The sequence below is a fragment of the Bubalus bubalis genome, chromosome 8 (assembly GCF_019923935.1).
Source record: "Bubalus bubalis isolate 160015118507 breed Murrah chromosome 8, NDDB_SH_1, whole genome shotgun sequence".
In the NCBI taxonomy this organism is placed as follows: Eukaryota; Metazoa; Chordata; class Mammalia; order Artiodactyla; family Bovidae; genus Bubalus; species Bubalus bubalis.
In genome coordinates this window covers 100,810,781-100,828,857 of record NC_059164.1, presented here as the reverse complement: position 1 = coordinate 100,828,857, position 18,077 = coordinate 100,810,781, and the positions used below count along the sequence as shown (strand labels likewise).

The 18,077-nt window shown below is 43.2% G+C and overlaps 1 protein-coding gene across 18 annotated transcripts in view; it reads left to right on the top strand.

Moving 5' to 3' along the window:
• DGKI (diacylglycerol kinase iota) overlaps positions 1-18,077 on the top strand; it is a 502,019-nt gene that overhangs the window by 209,762 nt on the left and 274,180 nt on the right. For 17 of the 18 annotated variants that reach the window (XM_044946917.2, XM_044946916.2, XM_044946915.2 and 14 more), the window contains 2 exons: positions 10,463-10,537; positions 10,945-11,001. In XM_044946917.2, coding sequence (XP_044802852.2) covers positions 10,463-10,537; positions 10,945-11,001 — 132 coding nt within the window. Of the gene's footprint in view, positions 1-6,206; positions 6,339-10,462; positions 10,538-10,944; positions 11,002-18,077 lie in introns of those variants that run through there. The other variant, XM_044946927.2, reaches the window with a different exon arrangement.

Sequence of the window (18,077 nt, the reverse complement as noted above, 5' to 3'; positions counted from 1 at the left end):
TCTGTTTCCTAGTTTATGTCAAGCTTCAGATCTCTGCTTTGCCCTTGATACACTACCTTGAAAGTGAAAGTGAAGTCACTCAGTCGTATCCGACTCTCTGCGACCCCGTGGACTGGAGCCCACCAGGTTCCTCCATCCATGGGATTCTCCAGGCAAGAATACTGGAGTGGGTTGCCATTTCCTTCTCCAGGGGAATCTTCCCAACCCAGGGATTGAACCCAGGTCTCCCGCATTGCAGGCAGACGCTTTAACCTCTGAGCTACCAGGGAAGCCCGATACACTACCTTAGAACAAGACAATTAAGAGAACATTGAAACACCATTGTCTCTACTATGACTTCTGTAACATGTCCAACTCACACCTAACTGATGGAAAATTGTGAGTACACATGTGTTTGTGTTTTCTAGTTGCGTGAGTATCTACTTATTAGTGCCTGTATACTTGTAATCGTATTTATATACATTTTTGTGTACATACAGAAGCACTTCAATCTACAGAAAGATACATGGCAGCTTTGATCTGAGATAACTTTGAAGAGAGTACAAATACTGAGCAGGGAACAGCCGTAAAAGCAGCTGAGAAGAAACAAAGCAGAAAGATAACACGTGATAAACTTAAAGCTATTGACCAGCCACTGTTAGAACCTGCTAACATCAAAGCTGAGAGGCACAGAGGAAACAAATGGTAAAAAAGAAATGAGGCAAAGACAAGCAGGCAGAAGAAAATACACAGCAAAACAAGAGATGAGAGTAACAGAGTGCATAGACAGTCAATAATAGTAGTCATGGAAATATGGTATCTCCTTGGGTAAAATGAGAATCAGGAATAGGAAATAGAATTATGGATTTTTGATTTCTTGGGGTTCATTATTCAGAAGTCCCTTTTTCATGCATGATGGCCATGCAAAACTGGTAGAAGGAACACCAGTCTTGGACCAGTCAATGAGGGGCACCCAGAGCATCATCAGCCTGGTTCTGGGGGCAACCATGTGTTGGTATGTTTCCATTAAACTTGCACCAGCCAATACAAACTTAGCAGGCCATTCATCATCCATTTCATAAGTAACAGCTGCAATCTATGTTTGGTTTATGTCTCAATAACTGGACCTGAATTTTATGTAGTTGTACAAAAGGTAGTAGATGTGTATACCAGTTACCCAATCAAATTTCAGGACGTAGACTTCTCCTAAGAGTCATGTGGCAGTTTTTTATAAAGGCCATTAGAGAAGCCTGTACCTATCACTTTCTTCTCATTTAAAAACAAACAAGCAAACAAAAAACAAACTAAATTCTCTAGCATAAGCCACTTTTAAATCACTCTTAAAGAGACTGATTTGGTAGAAATTTCACTGTTGAGTTGAGTCCCTAAGTCATGTCCAGCTCTTTTGCAACCCCATGGACTGGGCGACCAGGCTCCTCTGTCCATGAAATTACCCAGGTAAGAATACTAGAGTGGGTTGCCATTTCCTTCTCTAGGGGATCTAGTGGGACCAAGGTTCCACCCTGTGTCTCCTGCATTGCAGGCAGATTCTTTACTGCCTGAGCCACCAGGAGTTTCACTGTAAGGGTGAACTATTGAGATAGGGACATGTACCTTTTTCCCCTCTTAAAATGAACCTAGCGACTTCCTTGGTGGTCCAGTGACTAAGATTCCACACTCCCACTGCAGGGAGTGGGACCCAGGTTCGCTCCCTGGTCAGGGAACTAGATCGCACATGCCGCAACTAAAGATCCTGCCTGCCACAACTAAGATCGGAGATCCCACTTGCTGCAGCTAAGACCTGGCACAGCCAAATAACTATTTAAAGAAACAAAACCAAAATGCACCTGTGCTGTTCTGACCACGACTTGTTCCAATCCTAATCCAGTGGTCAAAACACAGTGAGGTTTCAGTTGATAACCAGCCATCAACTTTAGCTTTGAATTAACTCGCTAGCTAGTAATTTGGTTTTTCCCAAATTGTTCCTCCCATGAGCCCTGATTGGCTGCTTTTCTAGAAGAGGTAAGGTTTCCCGGTGGTAGTCTCATTTTTCCATGTGATTCTTCATACTCAGCTCCCTTCCCTTTGGCTTCCTGCTCTAAGAGCTTGGTTTTCTTTCTCTTCACATGAAAAATATAAAATGCACTGGCTGTTGGGGAAATAGAAAAATGTATGCATGTCCAAACAACGGCACTTTTCTCCTACTCTCTGTGTCTCTAGGGGCGCTGTGGAGCAGGCCCTTCTGTGTCTTAGCTCCAATGGGTCCTGCCTACCCGAGATTTACAGGCTTATCTGCGGTTCCTCAGGGGAGGTGTCTCTGGAAACATAAACACTTTCATATGCAAAGTGCTTCAGATAATGTGTGCCTTAGTACAGAACAAACTCTACTGTTTGAAGAGCGCATTCAGTGAGTTCTATTGCAGTACTTCAGAGGCAGTCCCTACCATAACAGGGTACGAGAGACAAGGGCATGTAGTCAGCTGCTGCACACACGGCAGCAAGCTGACTGTGGACTTGGAGTGCAGCCATCCGGGGCTGGTCTATTCCTGAAAGACATAAAGCCCAGGCTGAGGCCTCCTTTCGGGAGACCTGCGTGAGATGGAAAGAGGGCCCCACTCTCTCAGTGATTCATCACTCTGGCTTTTCTGCTTTTACTTCTGCTCCATTCTTTATCATTCCAATTCAGGCCCTCATTGCCTAATATGTGGATTTTCACTATGAACTCTCATTACTTAAAAACCACCATTTAAAATTTAGAGTATGGTTGCTTTGCCTGCAATGGAGGCCTGAGTTTGATCCCTGGGTCTGGCAGATCCCCTGGAGAAGGGAATCCCCTGGAGAAGGCTACCCACTCAGGTACTCTTGCCTGGAGAACTCCAAGGACAGAGGATCCTGGCAGGCTACCATCATGAGCTTCAGTCCGTGGGGTTGCAAAGAGTTGGACATGACTAAGTGACTAATACTTTCACTTTCAGCCTTTGGCAAGATACACTTCTTGTCTGATGTCTCTGAAACTCCCCAAAGACACCATTTGTTGTCACAAAATTTGTTCAGCTGTCCTCCCCATGAAGCCTCTACACCCCATTTTCCCTCTAAGATTTATAAAGGTCTTCTGTCCCTCAAACACCTCTAGGCCCCACTTTCTCTCTCCTTTCGGGGTTGCCTACCCTGAGAATGCCTGTGCCTTGGAGGGGGAAGAGGTTTCTCTCATCATTCCAAAGCCACCGGTTCTCCAGCCTGAGGTTAGTCTGGGGGCTTATGTTAGGAGAAAGGCCTGTTCTGCAAACCCATTCTTCTCCCCTCCATTCCTCTCTCCCTCCCTTCCAGAACATCTCTTGAGCTCCTATTATGGATCAGGCAGTGTTTCCTGGTGTTGGATTAGAGCAGTATGGAAACACAGGGGACTCTCCCCATCTCCTTGTAACCTTATCCTTTTAACCCTGGGCCTCTCGGGAATGGTTTTGCTCTGCTATTTCTCTTTGAGTTCCTCGTGACCCACAGCCAGCATTCCTACTCTTTGCCTTTGTGGACCTCCACCTGATCGCCTGCCCCAACACACAGAGAAGCCTCCACACTCCACCATGAAATGCAATGCCCAGTGACTCATGCAAATGGACACCTGTGAGCCCCTGGCTAGGGGCCCCACTGGACACGAGAAGCCGGATCAGTTCCTCTTAGGAGGCATCAGTGCCTACTGTGTAAAGAGACTCTGGATCTTTTTCCTGCGACAGTGTCTTCAATTTTTCAAATATTTATATATCTTTTAAGGCCCAGTTAAAGAATTGTGTGTGTGTGTGTGTGTGTTTTTTTTCCCTGTTAGGTGCTTTTTACTGATTCAGCCTCTGCTCTAAATGACAGCTTTTATTGTCCGAGCTGTTCATTTAGCATTTAGCCATGCAGGGCCTTCTCCTGTTAACGACCTTCGTCTCGAGTCCTCCTTGTCTCAAGTGGCTCGGCGGCTTCTCCCAGGAAGGACAGAAGCTTCCTTCGCTTCACTTCCTGCTCAGCACTCCGTGTTTCAGCAACATGCAGAGTTCACTACATCGGACACCTCAGACGGCCCTGATTCCAGTGAACCGCAGATTTAGGTGTACTGGTGTGTGTGTGAGCGTTGCCTGAGTACTTCTGTTGCAGTTTATCTGATCCCTGACCCAGCCTCCTGTTGGTCTTGCTCCTTTTTCTTTCATATATTCTGAGGCGCTTCTGGCATCTTTAGTATCTCAGATGGTGGTGATGGGGTGTGTCTCAGAGGGCTCCAGCCCCCCCACTGAGCCCTCTCCAGAGGACACGTGGTGCAAACAGGTGGCGCCCTGACACATGAAGGACTCTCCAACATGTGCAGTGGTGCCCAGGGCGAGGGCTGGCACCCTGTCACACCGAGTGAGGTCTCACTCCAGGAGACTCTTGAGAGAGAGAGAGGGCTCGGAGACTCTCCCTGGGCACAGACTTGTCCTGACATGTGGCCTCTCTGCGCCCAGGTCCAGGCTCGTGAAATCCTGCCATCAGAGTAGCAATCCTGCCAAGTAAGAGAGGCCACAATAGGGGTGTGCTGGCACTTCAGCTACCCACCCTCTTGATTTGTCCAGAATGTCCTGTCTTTCTATCTGAGAAAGACAGGCGCCCTCACAAGTGGCCATGAAGCCTTTGCTTTGGCCCTGAAGCCACAGTAATGGAGCCTCCAGATAATGTCAGTCTTTTTTCCCTAATACCAATTTGCAGATTGCATCCTAGACGCCCCAGAGGAGTAGCACTTGCCAAGGAAGCTTGTCATTTCTTCTAATTAGGTTTTTGAATAAATCAAAGAACTCTTGTTTTCCATTTACCTAGGATTAGACAGCAGCAGCGTTCTTGTTTGCCTTGCCCATAGAGGCAGTCCCCACTAAATATTTGCCGGATTCCTGACCCTCGGAAGGCTTAGGAGGTTTCCTTTACCTCCACCCTTGGAGACGAAGAAGGGATGGCCTTGCCTGGGCCCAATCACCCTGTCTCCCTTTTCCATCAGAGTGCCTCCCTGTAAACAGAGCTTCGGGTCCAGAAGTGAGGATAAAATTCTTCTCGCCCTACTTGCTGTTTCTCCTTTACCTGACTCCCAGCACTCAGCTTCTCTTTTTCACCATGATTCTTGTGAGGTGGGAAGGGTAAGGAGGTTTAGAATTACTGGGGAGAAGACAGCTGGGGGAGCCTGAGTTTGGAAGCTCAGCCCACCACCTCATCCAGCCTTCTGTTTTTTTGGTTTTTTATTTATTTGTTTTAATTGGAGGCTAATTACTTCACAGTCATCCAGCCTTCTCTCAGCTTTTCACCACTCAGCGCCTCATCTCGTCCTCCCCCCAGGACTTTGTCTGCTTCCTTCCCCTCTCCTAGTGTGGTTGCATCCCTGCCCAGAGCCACTTTCCTGGCCATTCATCCTTTTGTCCCTGTGGCCTTGTGACAGGGGTGGGGCTGATGGAAACATTGGTTTCTTGCATTTTATCTGAGAGCCTGTGTTCTGGGGACGCTGTCTGTAATGAGATGCTGCCAGGCCCATACTACTGTTTGGCCAGCAGTAGGCTCTGGCCCCTGAGGTCTCTTGAGACAGGAGGCTGAGAAAGAGTGGCCACATGGGCTCTGGAGACTAAATTTTTCCTCCTGCTTCTCTGCTTCTGATCTCTGTGATTAAACCTCTGTGTGTGTGTGTGTATGTGTCTATTGGGGGAGGGTATCTTTAAAAATACAGCAGGAGAGATGTGGTCAGAGGCACGATGACTCGCTCATCTTGAGGGAAACATGAGATTTGCTGGATGTTTATTGGGGAGAGGCTCAGTCAACCTTGTCATACACACTTCTTGGGTCAGATTTCACATTATTAGGGGTGACATTTGAATTAAGTTACCTTGTAGCGTGGTGGCCTTGACCTGTCACAAATCATAAACCTGTGAAGCTAGGTTCCTTTTCTTTCTCCTCCTCTTTCCTTTCCTCCCTTGCTTCTCTCTCTTTCTATCAAATGCTGTTGCCTACCACCAGATCTTTATTATTTGTAGAAATCACATCTCTTATTCAAAGGAAGCAAACATAGCTTGCTTGGTGATACAGATGAATCAGGGACTTGTGACCAAAGGGAGTGGGCAGGTGGGATAGGATGAGATACTAACTCTTTCTCGGGGACAGTTACATGCTTTCTACCACTATTGCGTCTGGTCCTTTCAGCCCCTCTCCGGCTTCCATCCCCAGTGCCAGTGGTCTAAGGCTGGTTTACTTCTGTGCCTGAGATGAGCTGAAGTTTGGAAGGAATTGTTGCTGCTTAGAGTGCCAGCAGCGCCTGCAGCATGGGAGACGTGCAGGCCCAGCCAGAACTTGGAAGGTGTTCTCTTACGTCACTGGTAGGTCTGCTGGTCAGGTTGTGCCCACCATCCTAAAGCACAGCGTATCATTCATGGTGTCACGGTTATATGAGTAAATTATGGTCACTGTATGTGTGCTCAGTCCCTTAGTCGTGTCCGACTCGTGGCCCCATGGGCTATAGCCTGCCAGGCTCCTCTGTCCATGGGATTTTCCAGGCAAGAATACTGGAGTGGGTTGCCATTTCCTTCTCCAGGGGATCTTCCTGACCCAAGGATCCAACCCACATCTCTTGTGTATGCTGCATTGGCAAGCCAATTCTTTACCACTAACGCCACCTGGGAAGCATTGTATAATGGGATATAATTTATGCTAAGTCACTTCAGTCGTGTCCGACTCTGGGCGACCCCATAGACGGCAGCCCACCAGGCTCCCCTGTCCCTGGGATTCTCCAGGCAAGAACACTGGAGTGGGTTGCCATTTCCTTCTCCAATGCATGAAAGTGAAAAGTGAAAGTGAAGTCGCTCAGTTGTGTCTGACTCTTGGAGACCCCATGGACTGCAGCCTACCAGGCTCCTCTGTCCATGGAATTTTCCAGGCAAGAGTACTGGAGTGGGGTGCCATATGTAATTTATAGTATAGCCTATATTGTTTTAGTTTTCCCAGATGTGCCTGCCCACTAGTTTTTACAGATGTTGCACACATGGACACACACACAATTACAAATTCATGAACCTCCTTTTACAAAATGAGGAAACCCTTGGTAAGGTACTGAGGTCACTTGATATTTGAAGCAATAAGCCTAATTGGCCTTTAAATCAAGAGAGCGAATTATTAAACTTTTATAATTGTTAAGCATGTTTACTTCCCAGGTCATGTTTATTTTTGAATTTGCATTTTGGTGCTAGGTTCTATCACAACTGTCCCACTAAGAAGAATGACAGCTAATCTGCCAACTTAATTTGAATGACTTTTCTTGCTTTATCATTTTTTATAGTGAAGAAAGTATTGACTTAAATTAAGAGCTTTTAAAGAAAAGGTGAATACTTACAGTATTTAGAATATCTAGATTCCTGCATTTTATCTTTATATTTAGTTTGAATCTTGCAAATAAAAATTGGAACATAACCAAGCATGAATTGAGCATTTTTGCCCAGGAGCTTATTATCCAGCTGCTTCAAAGAACTTGAACCAATTGAAGCACAGTGATAAACCAAGAAGTCAGCAGTTCGGACTTCTGATTCACTGAAACAGTTTTCATCAGTTGAGAAGCAAAAATCGATATATTTTTCTACTATGGAAAAAGACCTGGGGCCTTCAATCAGAATTTATTCACTTAATTTTGCATATGATTATATATAGACCTTAATTATCTAATTTATCAGATTATAAGCTGTTTAGAAACCGTCATTTAGGAAATTGAGGGCAACTAAAGTCAGACACAACAACTTCTAGCCTGATAAGAAGACAGGAAGCAGAAAAATGACTGTTCTCTATAGTAAAATGCATCATGTTGTGATTATAAAGACAAATTCAGATTATGGTTTATATATTCTGCCTCAGAAGGCATAGAAACACGTATTATATTTTATGAGGTCCTTTAAAATTCAATATTGTCTAAATAAAATCAGTTTTATAGTGTAAGGCACTTTTCTTCATATATTATCATTTGTAGTACATTGGTCTTGAATTATTACACATGAATATTATCCGTGTGAGTGGATGTGTGCTAAAGTCGCTTCAGTCATGTTCAACTCTTTGCAACCCTATGAACTGTAGCCCACCAGGCTCCTGTGTCCATGGGGTTCTCCAGGCAGAAATACTGGAGTGGGTTGCCATGCCCTCCTCCAGGGGATCTTCCTGACCCAGGGACTGAACCTGATGTATCAGTGTAACTGCACATTATCCTAGGAAACTGAGAGAGAACGGTCTTAACCTACTGGCTCTCAAACTTTTCCAGGCAAGATCCTGTATTCAAAAAAGATTCTGACTTGAAATCCAGACAGAAAGCAATGCAAGGAAGAGGTATTCTGGCTTCAATGAGTGCATGTTTGTCCCTTCCCACCATCCCCAGTGGCTTCTTAGGAGCCTCATGGAGCCCGTATGCAATCTTGTGCAGACCCCAGCGCAGAGCACACGGTCAGACGCAAAGCTCGACCAGGGCAGGACTTAACTGGAGGGAGGCTTTTCAGGTGGCCTTGAATAACCCTGTAAGTGGTTGCTACCATGAGAGTGTCACTTTGCTTGCTTGCTGTGAAATCTCCTAGGGGTTGGTGGATAACGAGTAGAATGAGATCGACTCTCAAGCATCACTGTAACTCTTGAGCAACAGGACTCTAGAGCCCCATGCATTTGCTGCAGGTTACACTAAAGCGGTGGTCCCCACCAGGAGTTCCAGCTAACAGGAGCGCATCAAGAGTTTGCTAATGGGCACTCAGCCCATGAAAAACTACAAACCTAGAATGTTATTACTGTTGCCTTGAGTGATGTTGCCGCTGCTGGTGCTGCCGCTTCTACTTGTCATTCTTGTTCTCTCTCCCCTTCTCCCACCCTTTCTTTGTCTTCCTACCCATCATCCCCTCTTTCTTTTTAGTAGTGAAGCCAAGACACTTTTCAGTAGTGTAGCTAGATGCTTGGGTTTCCCTTTATCCTGTCTTTTTGCAAAATCAATTGATTGCCAACCTTGCTTAAAGTTCCAGACCGTGTCCTTTCCTCAGGCAGAGGAAAACCAAGAATGATGAAAGCATTTGCAAGCACAGTACCTAAACCTTAGTCAGTGGGTATTAGGGTGACACACGTCATTGCCGCAGTACTGACTGCAGTGTTCTTGGTGCTTGACTGGTGTCTGATGGAGACCCCGTGTGTGAATGGGTAGAGCCGTCTAGGAGGCAGGAGGCTGTAGTTTCTTTGCCAATTCTGTCCCTCCCAAGGTGCTGGTTTGCATTTCTTCCAGGCTCCTTTTGTAGCAGTATCACCTCAATTCTTAGCTCAAAAATCAAATCCCAGGAGGAGAAGCCAGTCCTCAGAATGTACCCTGTGGCAGTGCCTTTCTTGAGGACAGGGACTCGGGGCCTTTCACACATCAATGCTTTGATGGGCTATTTCACAGATTGGCTTTGTTATAGTAAGTTTCTTTCAGTGCTCAAACCCCCAAATTATTCATGCAATTCTGCCTTTTAGCTTGTCCTTCACAGAGAGACCTGAGGGTTGGTAGCTTACACTTTCCATGGCAGTAGGAGCAATGAATCAAGATTTCCACACCTTCCTCTCCCCCTCTCTACTGCTTGTTTTTTAGTTAGAGAAAAGATCAGCCTCAGGGAGTATTTTTATTGTGAATTTTTAACTCGCACTGAGTGTCAGTGAGGCCAAACTATGTAATGCTTTTAAGCAGGAGTCTGGTTTCAGACCACCTGGCCCTGCTGTGCTCTAAGTGTATAACTTCCTGTGCCTCAGCTTTCTTATCTGTATAATGGAAGTAAGAATAGTGTCTTATTTCTCAGGGTGGTGAGGATTAAATGTTACTGTTTGTGAAGTGCTTCCTAGAATACCTAGCACATGGCAGGTAGTACATTCATGTGAGTTGCTGTTATGTTACTGTTGCTGCTGCTATGATGATGATAATGATTAGTAAAAGTTAGACTTGTCTTTTTACTTTCCAGACTATCTGGGCAGAAACCCAAGTAAGTTTGTTTAGGTTTGTGCTGGAAATAAAACCCCGAGGTGAAGGCCCCTTGAAATGTAGACTCTTTGACTGTAGGGAAAGAGTGCTTGTTTTGAACCTGGGATGTTGGCCCTACCCCTTAGAGTAAACATGAAAAAAAAAAAAAATTAGAAGATAATAATGCCTACCATGTTAGGTCATGAAACTTAGAGAAGGAAAAAACAGCAGAATAAAGAACTTGGCTCATAGTATATACTCAACATATAACATCTAGTATATAATTATGTTGTAAAGAGAACATCTCGGCCACCCTAAGTCGTGACTGTGTAGCTGCTTAGTAGATCAAAGGACTGTTGATGAAGCTTGTCATATTATTGAATGTCTATGATGAAGTTTTAAATTGGTTTATGTTTGCCTTATTTCTGAATGTTCTCTTTACTACCAGGGAACCTTTCAGAGCAGACTGCTAACGTTTCTCCTTGTCTTCTGAATTGTCTGTTGTAGAAATCAGCTCTCAGGAGGAAGTGTGCGGTCTGTAAGATTGTCGTCCATACCGCCTGCATTGAACAGCTAGAAAAGGTGAGACAGCGCCACCTGCTGCAATCTCTGCTACCCTGCAAGTGTTTGGACTTCAAAGACAAAGCGTCAGTTCTCATTTTCAACTTCTTGACAGCTATGCTCTTTTAAAAACCTAGAAGTCCAACGTTATCACCAGATTAATAATGGGAGGACTGTGCTTAAAGTTTACATCCACTCTATTGTTTACTGAGCTTTAATTTGATATCATTTCATGTTGACTCTTGGGTAAAGGAATAAAAAGGTTAGAGAGAAAAGCCTGGTATGGGCCTATTTCTTCACAATAACAGCAAGTATTGTCATTCGCCCATGGGATTTGTTGGTTTTTTAGGGTAACTCTAGGTAATTTTTAGGGTAATTCTAGTTAGGTGCTCTCCCTAATATAATACACTTTTCTTTTTAAATGACAGATTAATTTCAGATGTAAACCAACATTTCGAGAAGGAGGTTCAAGATCACCAAGAGAAGTAAGTATTTCAGAGCTCTAGCGCAAATACCACCTTTTATTTCCCATTGATTCACTGGATTCATTGTCATCAGGGATTAAAAAAAATCTTGTCTCCCTCCATTTCACATTAGTGTCTTATCAGTATCTCAACAAATACAATCAGTAACCCCCCCTCCAAGTCTCTTCAGGGTGTGTCTGCTCCCCTTTCTTCTTCTCATAGAATGCCCTGGAGAGCGAAGGTCTATTGAATGAGCCAGAAAGTAGGGGGAGGGAATGGTGGTAGAATTGAAAAGGTAAGAAAGAAATAGTATTTTATTGGCTTTTGGTCTATTTTAATTCCACCTGGAAGAGGTGGCAACTAAACTGAGACCCAAAGGATTGATCTAAGTGAAGTTTCGGGGGATCGTCAGCTCAGGGGTGAGTGAGCACCTTCTAGACAGAACACATCCACACAGGCTCAAAAGTGAGGAACAAACAAGGAAGGCACGAGACCCAAGAGATAAGCAGAAGCGAGACCACGAAGGCTCTTATAAGCAAGGATGCAAGTTGCATGTCTCATCATCATAGCAATTAGAGGGGCATTGAACAATTTTAAGCAGAATATATTAATCTGGCTACAGTGTGGAGGGGATGCCATGTATTTCAAGAGCAGCAATGTTAGAGGCACGGAGGAAATTGGCTATTCTCTTAGTCTAGGGAAGTGATAATGGTGATCTGAACTAACAGTAATACTGAGATGGAGAAAATTGGTAAATGTGAATTTGAAGGAAATAAGATGGTCAGGATATATTAGTTGATTGGATTTTGGACACAAGGACAGGGCTTGTTGTTTTCAGTCACTAAGTGGTGTCTGACTCTGTGATCCCCATGGACTGTAGCACACCAGGCTCCCGTATCCTTCATCAACTCCCTGAGTTTGCTCAAACTCACATCCATTGAGTCCCTGATGCCATCCAACCATCTCATCCTCTGTCGCCCCCTTCTCCTCGTGCCCTCAATCTTTCCCAGCATCAGGGTCTTTTCAGTGAGTCAGTTGCTTGCATCAGGGGGCCAAAGTATTGGAGCTTTAGCTTCAGCACCAATCCTTCCAGTGAATATTCAAGATTGATTTCCATTAGGATGGACGGGTTTGATCTCCTTGCTGTCCAGAGGACTCTGAAGAGTTTTCTCCAGCACCACAATTTGAAAGTATCAGTTCTTCAGCACTCAGCCTTCTTTATGTTCCAACTCTTACATCTCTGCATGACTACTGGAAAAACCATAGCTTTATGCCAAGCTCCCCTGTCCTTTGACTATAAGGACAAATATGCTGGCAAATGAATTGCCTTGAGGATATGGTAGAGAAGTAATGAGTTCAGTTGTAGAACTCTCAAGTTTGAGTTGTCCTGAGGCTCCCAATTGGTGATATCCAACAGAAAGCTGAGCGGTTATATAAGTTTAGAGCTTATGAGGAAGCTTGGGCTAGAGGTTAGACATTGGTGAATTGTCAGCATTTCGAGGTAGCAATTAAAGCTATAAGCTTGATGACTGGGTAAGATAGGAATAGAAGATATCTGAGTATAGATTGGTGTTAATGACAGTTAATGAATGAAGACGCAGTGAAGAAGAATAATATTGTTACTGATTAATACAAGGAGATTTGGAGAAAACATGGAGTGAGAATAGGCTGGCAGTGGAGGTTGTAGAGAGAGATAAAAATAGCTGTCCCCATTAGCTGTCCGTTCCCACTGTGCTTGTCTATTATGTCAGCAAGAGGTTGGTTATGGGTCATATGTAGGGTGAGAAAGTCTTAAGAAAAATGATAGGGTTGTGTTTACCCTTGATGTCGTTGGAATACACTATAGCATTGGCCAAGGGATAACTCAGTGATGGCTCAAATGAAGGAGACGTTTTATTTAGGACAATGGAAGAAATCGTTTTGAGTTTTTTAAGATGGACTTTATAAATTTCTAACCAGGGTATCCATATTTGGCTCCCTGTCCTTTGATTTCTCTTTTTCCATTTGGATAGGTAATTGTGATTGTTTCTAATTTCTAACATAAGGATTTGGGGGGATGTGTTTTCAGTAGCTGTATTATTTCTCTTCTGTGAAGCCAGACCCTTCATAAGTGTTTTCAGTGTCTTCCTTTGTCTTCATATCAAGGACTTGCTATTTCTTCCATGCCTGCATTTTCAAATCCTCACCTTCCTTGTAGATTATTTCTATCACCATTAACATGCTCTGAGACCTCCCATCTTTAAAAAACAAAAACAAACAAGAATATTCCTTAATTACCAACTGTGTCTTAATTGCAGCTCTGATTCTCAGTGTTGTGTTCAGTGCTAAAGTTCCAGAAGGTGTTAGCCATATAAACTGTTTCTAGCATGTTTCCCTCCTGGGCATTTTAACCTGTTCTGATCTGGTCTTACTCTACCCATTCACTGAAATTACTTTTTTAAATCTTGCCAATATCTCCTTGATGCCAGATTCATTAGCTATTTTCTGTTCTTATTCAGTCTTTCAAATGTGTTCAAACTACTCAGTATTTCCTCCCTCTTGAAATGCTGTCCTGTCATGACAGCTTTCTTGATGTTTCTTTTAAATATTTCACTGGATAGTCCTTCCATTGTTCACTCCCTGATTTCTACGTATTTGTTGGGCTTGTTAGTACTGGACTACACTGTGCCTACTGGCGTTGGGAGAACTCCAGTCCTTTGGTTTTCAGTATCGTGTCTGGGTTGACAACACTTGGAGTTCCATTTGATATGCCCATTGAATGTATCAGAGTCATCTCAAATATAATACTTTACCGACCAAACTCTATTGCCATCAATGTAAAAACTATATTTTTCAATTGTTTTGTATCTCAGAAAATGAGAGGACTATTGGTCCAACTCCCCAAATGAGAAAACAGGGGGTCATAATGATGCTTCTCTCAGGTACTCCCCACACTTAATCCATTTGCCAGCCCTATCAATTTTATTTATAAAATATATTTCAAATTGTGCATTTATCTCCATTTCTGTTGCCAGTGCCCTAGACTGAGACACCATGATCCCTTGCTTCTGACCACTGCAGTAACTTCTCCAGGATTCTTTAATTTCCCCCATCGATCCACCATGATATAAGAGAGTGATCTTTTAAAGTGAACATTGGATTATATCATTTTACAGCTTAAAACTTGGCAGTGGTTTCCATGTCATTTAGAGGAAAACTGTACTCCTTGGCTTGGCATGAAAAGTCAAAAGCCCCACATAGGCTGGGCCAGCCAACCTCTTGCAACCCATCCGTCTGCCACATGGATTTCAGTTCTTGAGGCACACATCAAGATATTCTTCACCTTCTGATATTTGTGTGTTTTGTCACGGCACTGGAGATCTCTATTCATGACCAGCTGTTTCTTACAGTTAGAGCCCCTCAGAGGTCTTTGTTGATTTCCACCTCTAAATAGGTCACACATTGTTCTTTATCAAAGCACCTTGTTCTGCCCTTCAGAGCACTTTGTGAGTCATAATTATTTACAGGTATTACTCATTTGCTTGTTTGTTACCATCCTCCTGTAGTGTAAGCTTTGGGAGATCACTCATGAAGTTTGCTCCAAACTCATTGTACCAAGCAGGATGCAGAAAATGTGATCAGTGAATATCTTTTGACCAAATGAGTTTATAGAGGAGTGAAAGTGTTAGTTGCTTAGTTGTGTCTGACTCTTTGTGACCCCATGGTCTCTCCATGGAATTCTCCAGGAAAGAACACTGGAGTGGGTTGCCATTCTCTTCTTCAGGGGATCTTCCTGACCTAGGGATCAAACCTGGGTCTCCTGCATCACAGGAAAATTCTTTACCAATGAGCCACCTGGGAAGCCCATGAAGGGGTTAATTTTCCCCCAAATCTCTAAGAACTCTTATTCTAAGAGTACAATTTGGAAATGATTCTTATGTCACATGCTGTGTGCTGTGCTTAGTTACCTAGTCATGTCCGACTCTTTTCAACCCCATGAACTGTGGCCCACCAGGCTCCTCTGTCCATGGGATTCTCCACGCAAGAATACTTGAGTGGGTTGCCATGCCTGCCTCCAAGGCATCTTCTCAACCCAGGGATTGAACCCAGGCCTCCCACACTGCAGGCAGATTCTTTACTGACTGAGCCACCAGGGATGCATGACCCATGGGGATTCTTAATTAAAAGACCTTAGTTTACTTCATGTAAATGAAAGAAACAGTCACTTTAGAATTAGTTTGACTTGTGTTCCAAGGCCATCTCTGCTTCTTTTTCCCTCAGTGGTGTCTCTAGGGCTGGGACCTGGAGCGGGGTTGTTAATCACTGTCTCCTAGGCTTTGTGGGGTGCTTGATACCTGGACTTTTTTTAATGAATGTTGGTTTGACTCCTCTAAGTTGAAACATTCCAGATGGACTCAGTTTCCTTAGACATAAGCTGCTTGGATTGGTCTATAATTTCTAAGATACTTTAAAAAACCCTATGAGTAATGCTTTGCCAACCAAGGTCTGTCTACTCAAAGCTATGGTTTTTCCCGTAGTCATGCATGGATGTGAGAGTTGGATTATAAAGAAAGCTGAGTGCTGAAGAATTGATGCTTTTGAACTGTGGTGTTGGAGAAGACTCTTGAGAGTCCCTTGGACTGCAAGGGGACCCAACCAGTCCATCCTAAATGTCCATTGGAAGGACTGATGCTGAAGCTGAAACTCCAATCCTTTGGCCACCTGATGCGAAGGGACTGACTCATTGGAAAAGACCCTGATGCTGGGAAAGATTGAAGGCAGGAGGAGAAGGGGATGACAGAGGATGAGATGGCTGGATGGCATCACCAACTCATTGGACATGAGTTTGAGTAAACTCCGGGAGTTGGCTATGGACAGGGAGGCCTGGCATGCTGCAATCTATGGGGTTGCAAAGAGTTGGACACAACTGAGCGATTGAACTGAACTGAATATTATGAATTGAACTGGCTGCTTTGGATAATAATTGAGCAATTGTGTTATACATTTTTGCTAACCATACTGAAAATAATCCCTGAAATAATGGATCGCCAAGATTTTAACACCCATAAGTAATAACCCTATTCTTACCCAGTATTTGACGGTGGTATATGAATAATTCAGATTATTGATGAACAATAAAAAGATGTTATAGTCTTAGAAGCCTTGCTCTGCTATCTTAACAGCATGTATCAACACTCACATTTGCAGTGTGAGGCTTCTGAGTCTAATTTCAGTTCAATAATTTAGGAGAAATGAATAATAGTCAAAAGGAAATAGTATGAAAAATTTAAGTGCTTGGGAAAGATGGATGATAAAACAGCAGTGATTCTCTAGAAGTGTTCTTTTTCCCCTAACTGATAAAAAACAATAGATGATCCTCCAAAATGGTAGCTATGTGATTTGTCAAGGAAATTAGGTTGAGAATTTCATTCAATTCAACACATATTTATTGGCTTTCACTTTGTTCAAGCTATGTTTAAGCAGCAATAGAAAAAAATTTATATCAGATCTAAGAAGACCTCTAAATAGATGGATACTTGACATCTCAAATCAAAGTCACAGAGACAATTACTCAGTTTCTACAGTGGTGATTTGTATGAGTTATTTTGTCTGTGCCTCAATTGCCTACCTGTTTCCTAGGAAGGGTGATATTAAAAATATTCAACAACTTGCAGAGTCATAAGTATTTAAATAAGCAATTTAAAAATGTTCTGTTTTATTCCCTAAATAAACTAAACTACATGGTATTATAAATCTGTTTACCAAACAATATATGTCACCTCACAAATGATTCATCCTCTCATAGTTTCTGAATAATTGTTGATTTGTGGAAATTGCTGGTTTAATCTTTTGATTAAGGTTGTCACTCACTAAATAATCCCGTGAGTCAATCATGATTTCTCATAGGTAATTGCATCAAATTCTTCCAGTGTTTCCCTCCTTCAATTCTTAAATGGAGAGTCATTAGCTGATTTATAATCTCAATAAGCAGAGTTTCTCTTAACATCTCAGTGTTATTGTTCATTCTCCCCCAGCTTCTGCTAAACTAACAGCAATTATAGTAAATTTTTCTATCTCTCATAATACCGCCTGACATTTTTATGTATTCAATATTTCCACTACTGACTGTCATTGAAATCATTTATTGAAAGAGCTTGAACTTGATGCTTCAGAGCAGAGAAGAGGCACTGCAACAGAGTGCTTGAGAATACAGGCTCTTTTGCCAGCCTGCCTGGGTTTGAATCCTTGCTCAGCCCTTGACATTTGAAGTCACCACTCTATACCTTAGTTTCATCGTCTGTAAAATGAGGATGATGATGATAATTCAAGTCAGACCTTTTGATAAGCTGCCCTACAATGATGTGAATTGGGATAGAGTACAATTGGCAGTTGGCCTTGTCCTCCCAGGCAGTACTTCTCATGTGGGTGGGCTGAAAAGCTGGAGCAGTCTGCCTCATCTATGAGGTGAAGGGTCTGGTACCTTCATCCCAGTAGAGTTTCTGCACTGACCTGGAGGTATGGACAGTAAGCAGGTTCCTGGACTTGCAGCCATAGGCCCCTGAATTGTTTATATTGATACCTGGACAGACAGCTGCCATCAGTGGGGCATAGCCCAGTTTTCTGACTTTGTGGTGGAACCCAATGGCATTGTCCAGGCAACATGGTTTATTTTCAGAAGAGAGCTCCAGAATTTTAGAGACCTGTTATGCCCAGAATTAACATTCTAATTTCTTAATAATGAGGAGGTAGAAATGGTGTGCAGTGTTGAGGGCATGGAGGGTGCTATGGTAGCTATGGAGGAGTCAGAGGGATGGTAGAAGCACCGAACTGCAATTTATCAATCAGTATAGACATATTTCAATGTTTTTACCAATTCAGGGTTTTACTAGTAGTTATCAACTCTATAGCACCTCTATTCATGAAAATTCTCATGAAAATTAAAATTATTATTATATGTAAGGCATTTTTTAATTAATTAGTTTAATTGGAGGATAATTACAACATTGTGATGGTTTTTGCCATACATCAACATGAATCAGCCATGGGTGCACATATGTCCTCCCCTCCTGAATCCCCTTCCCACTTCCCTCCCCACCCCATCCCTCTGGGTTGTCCCA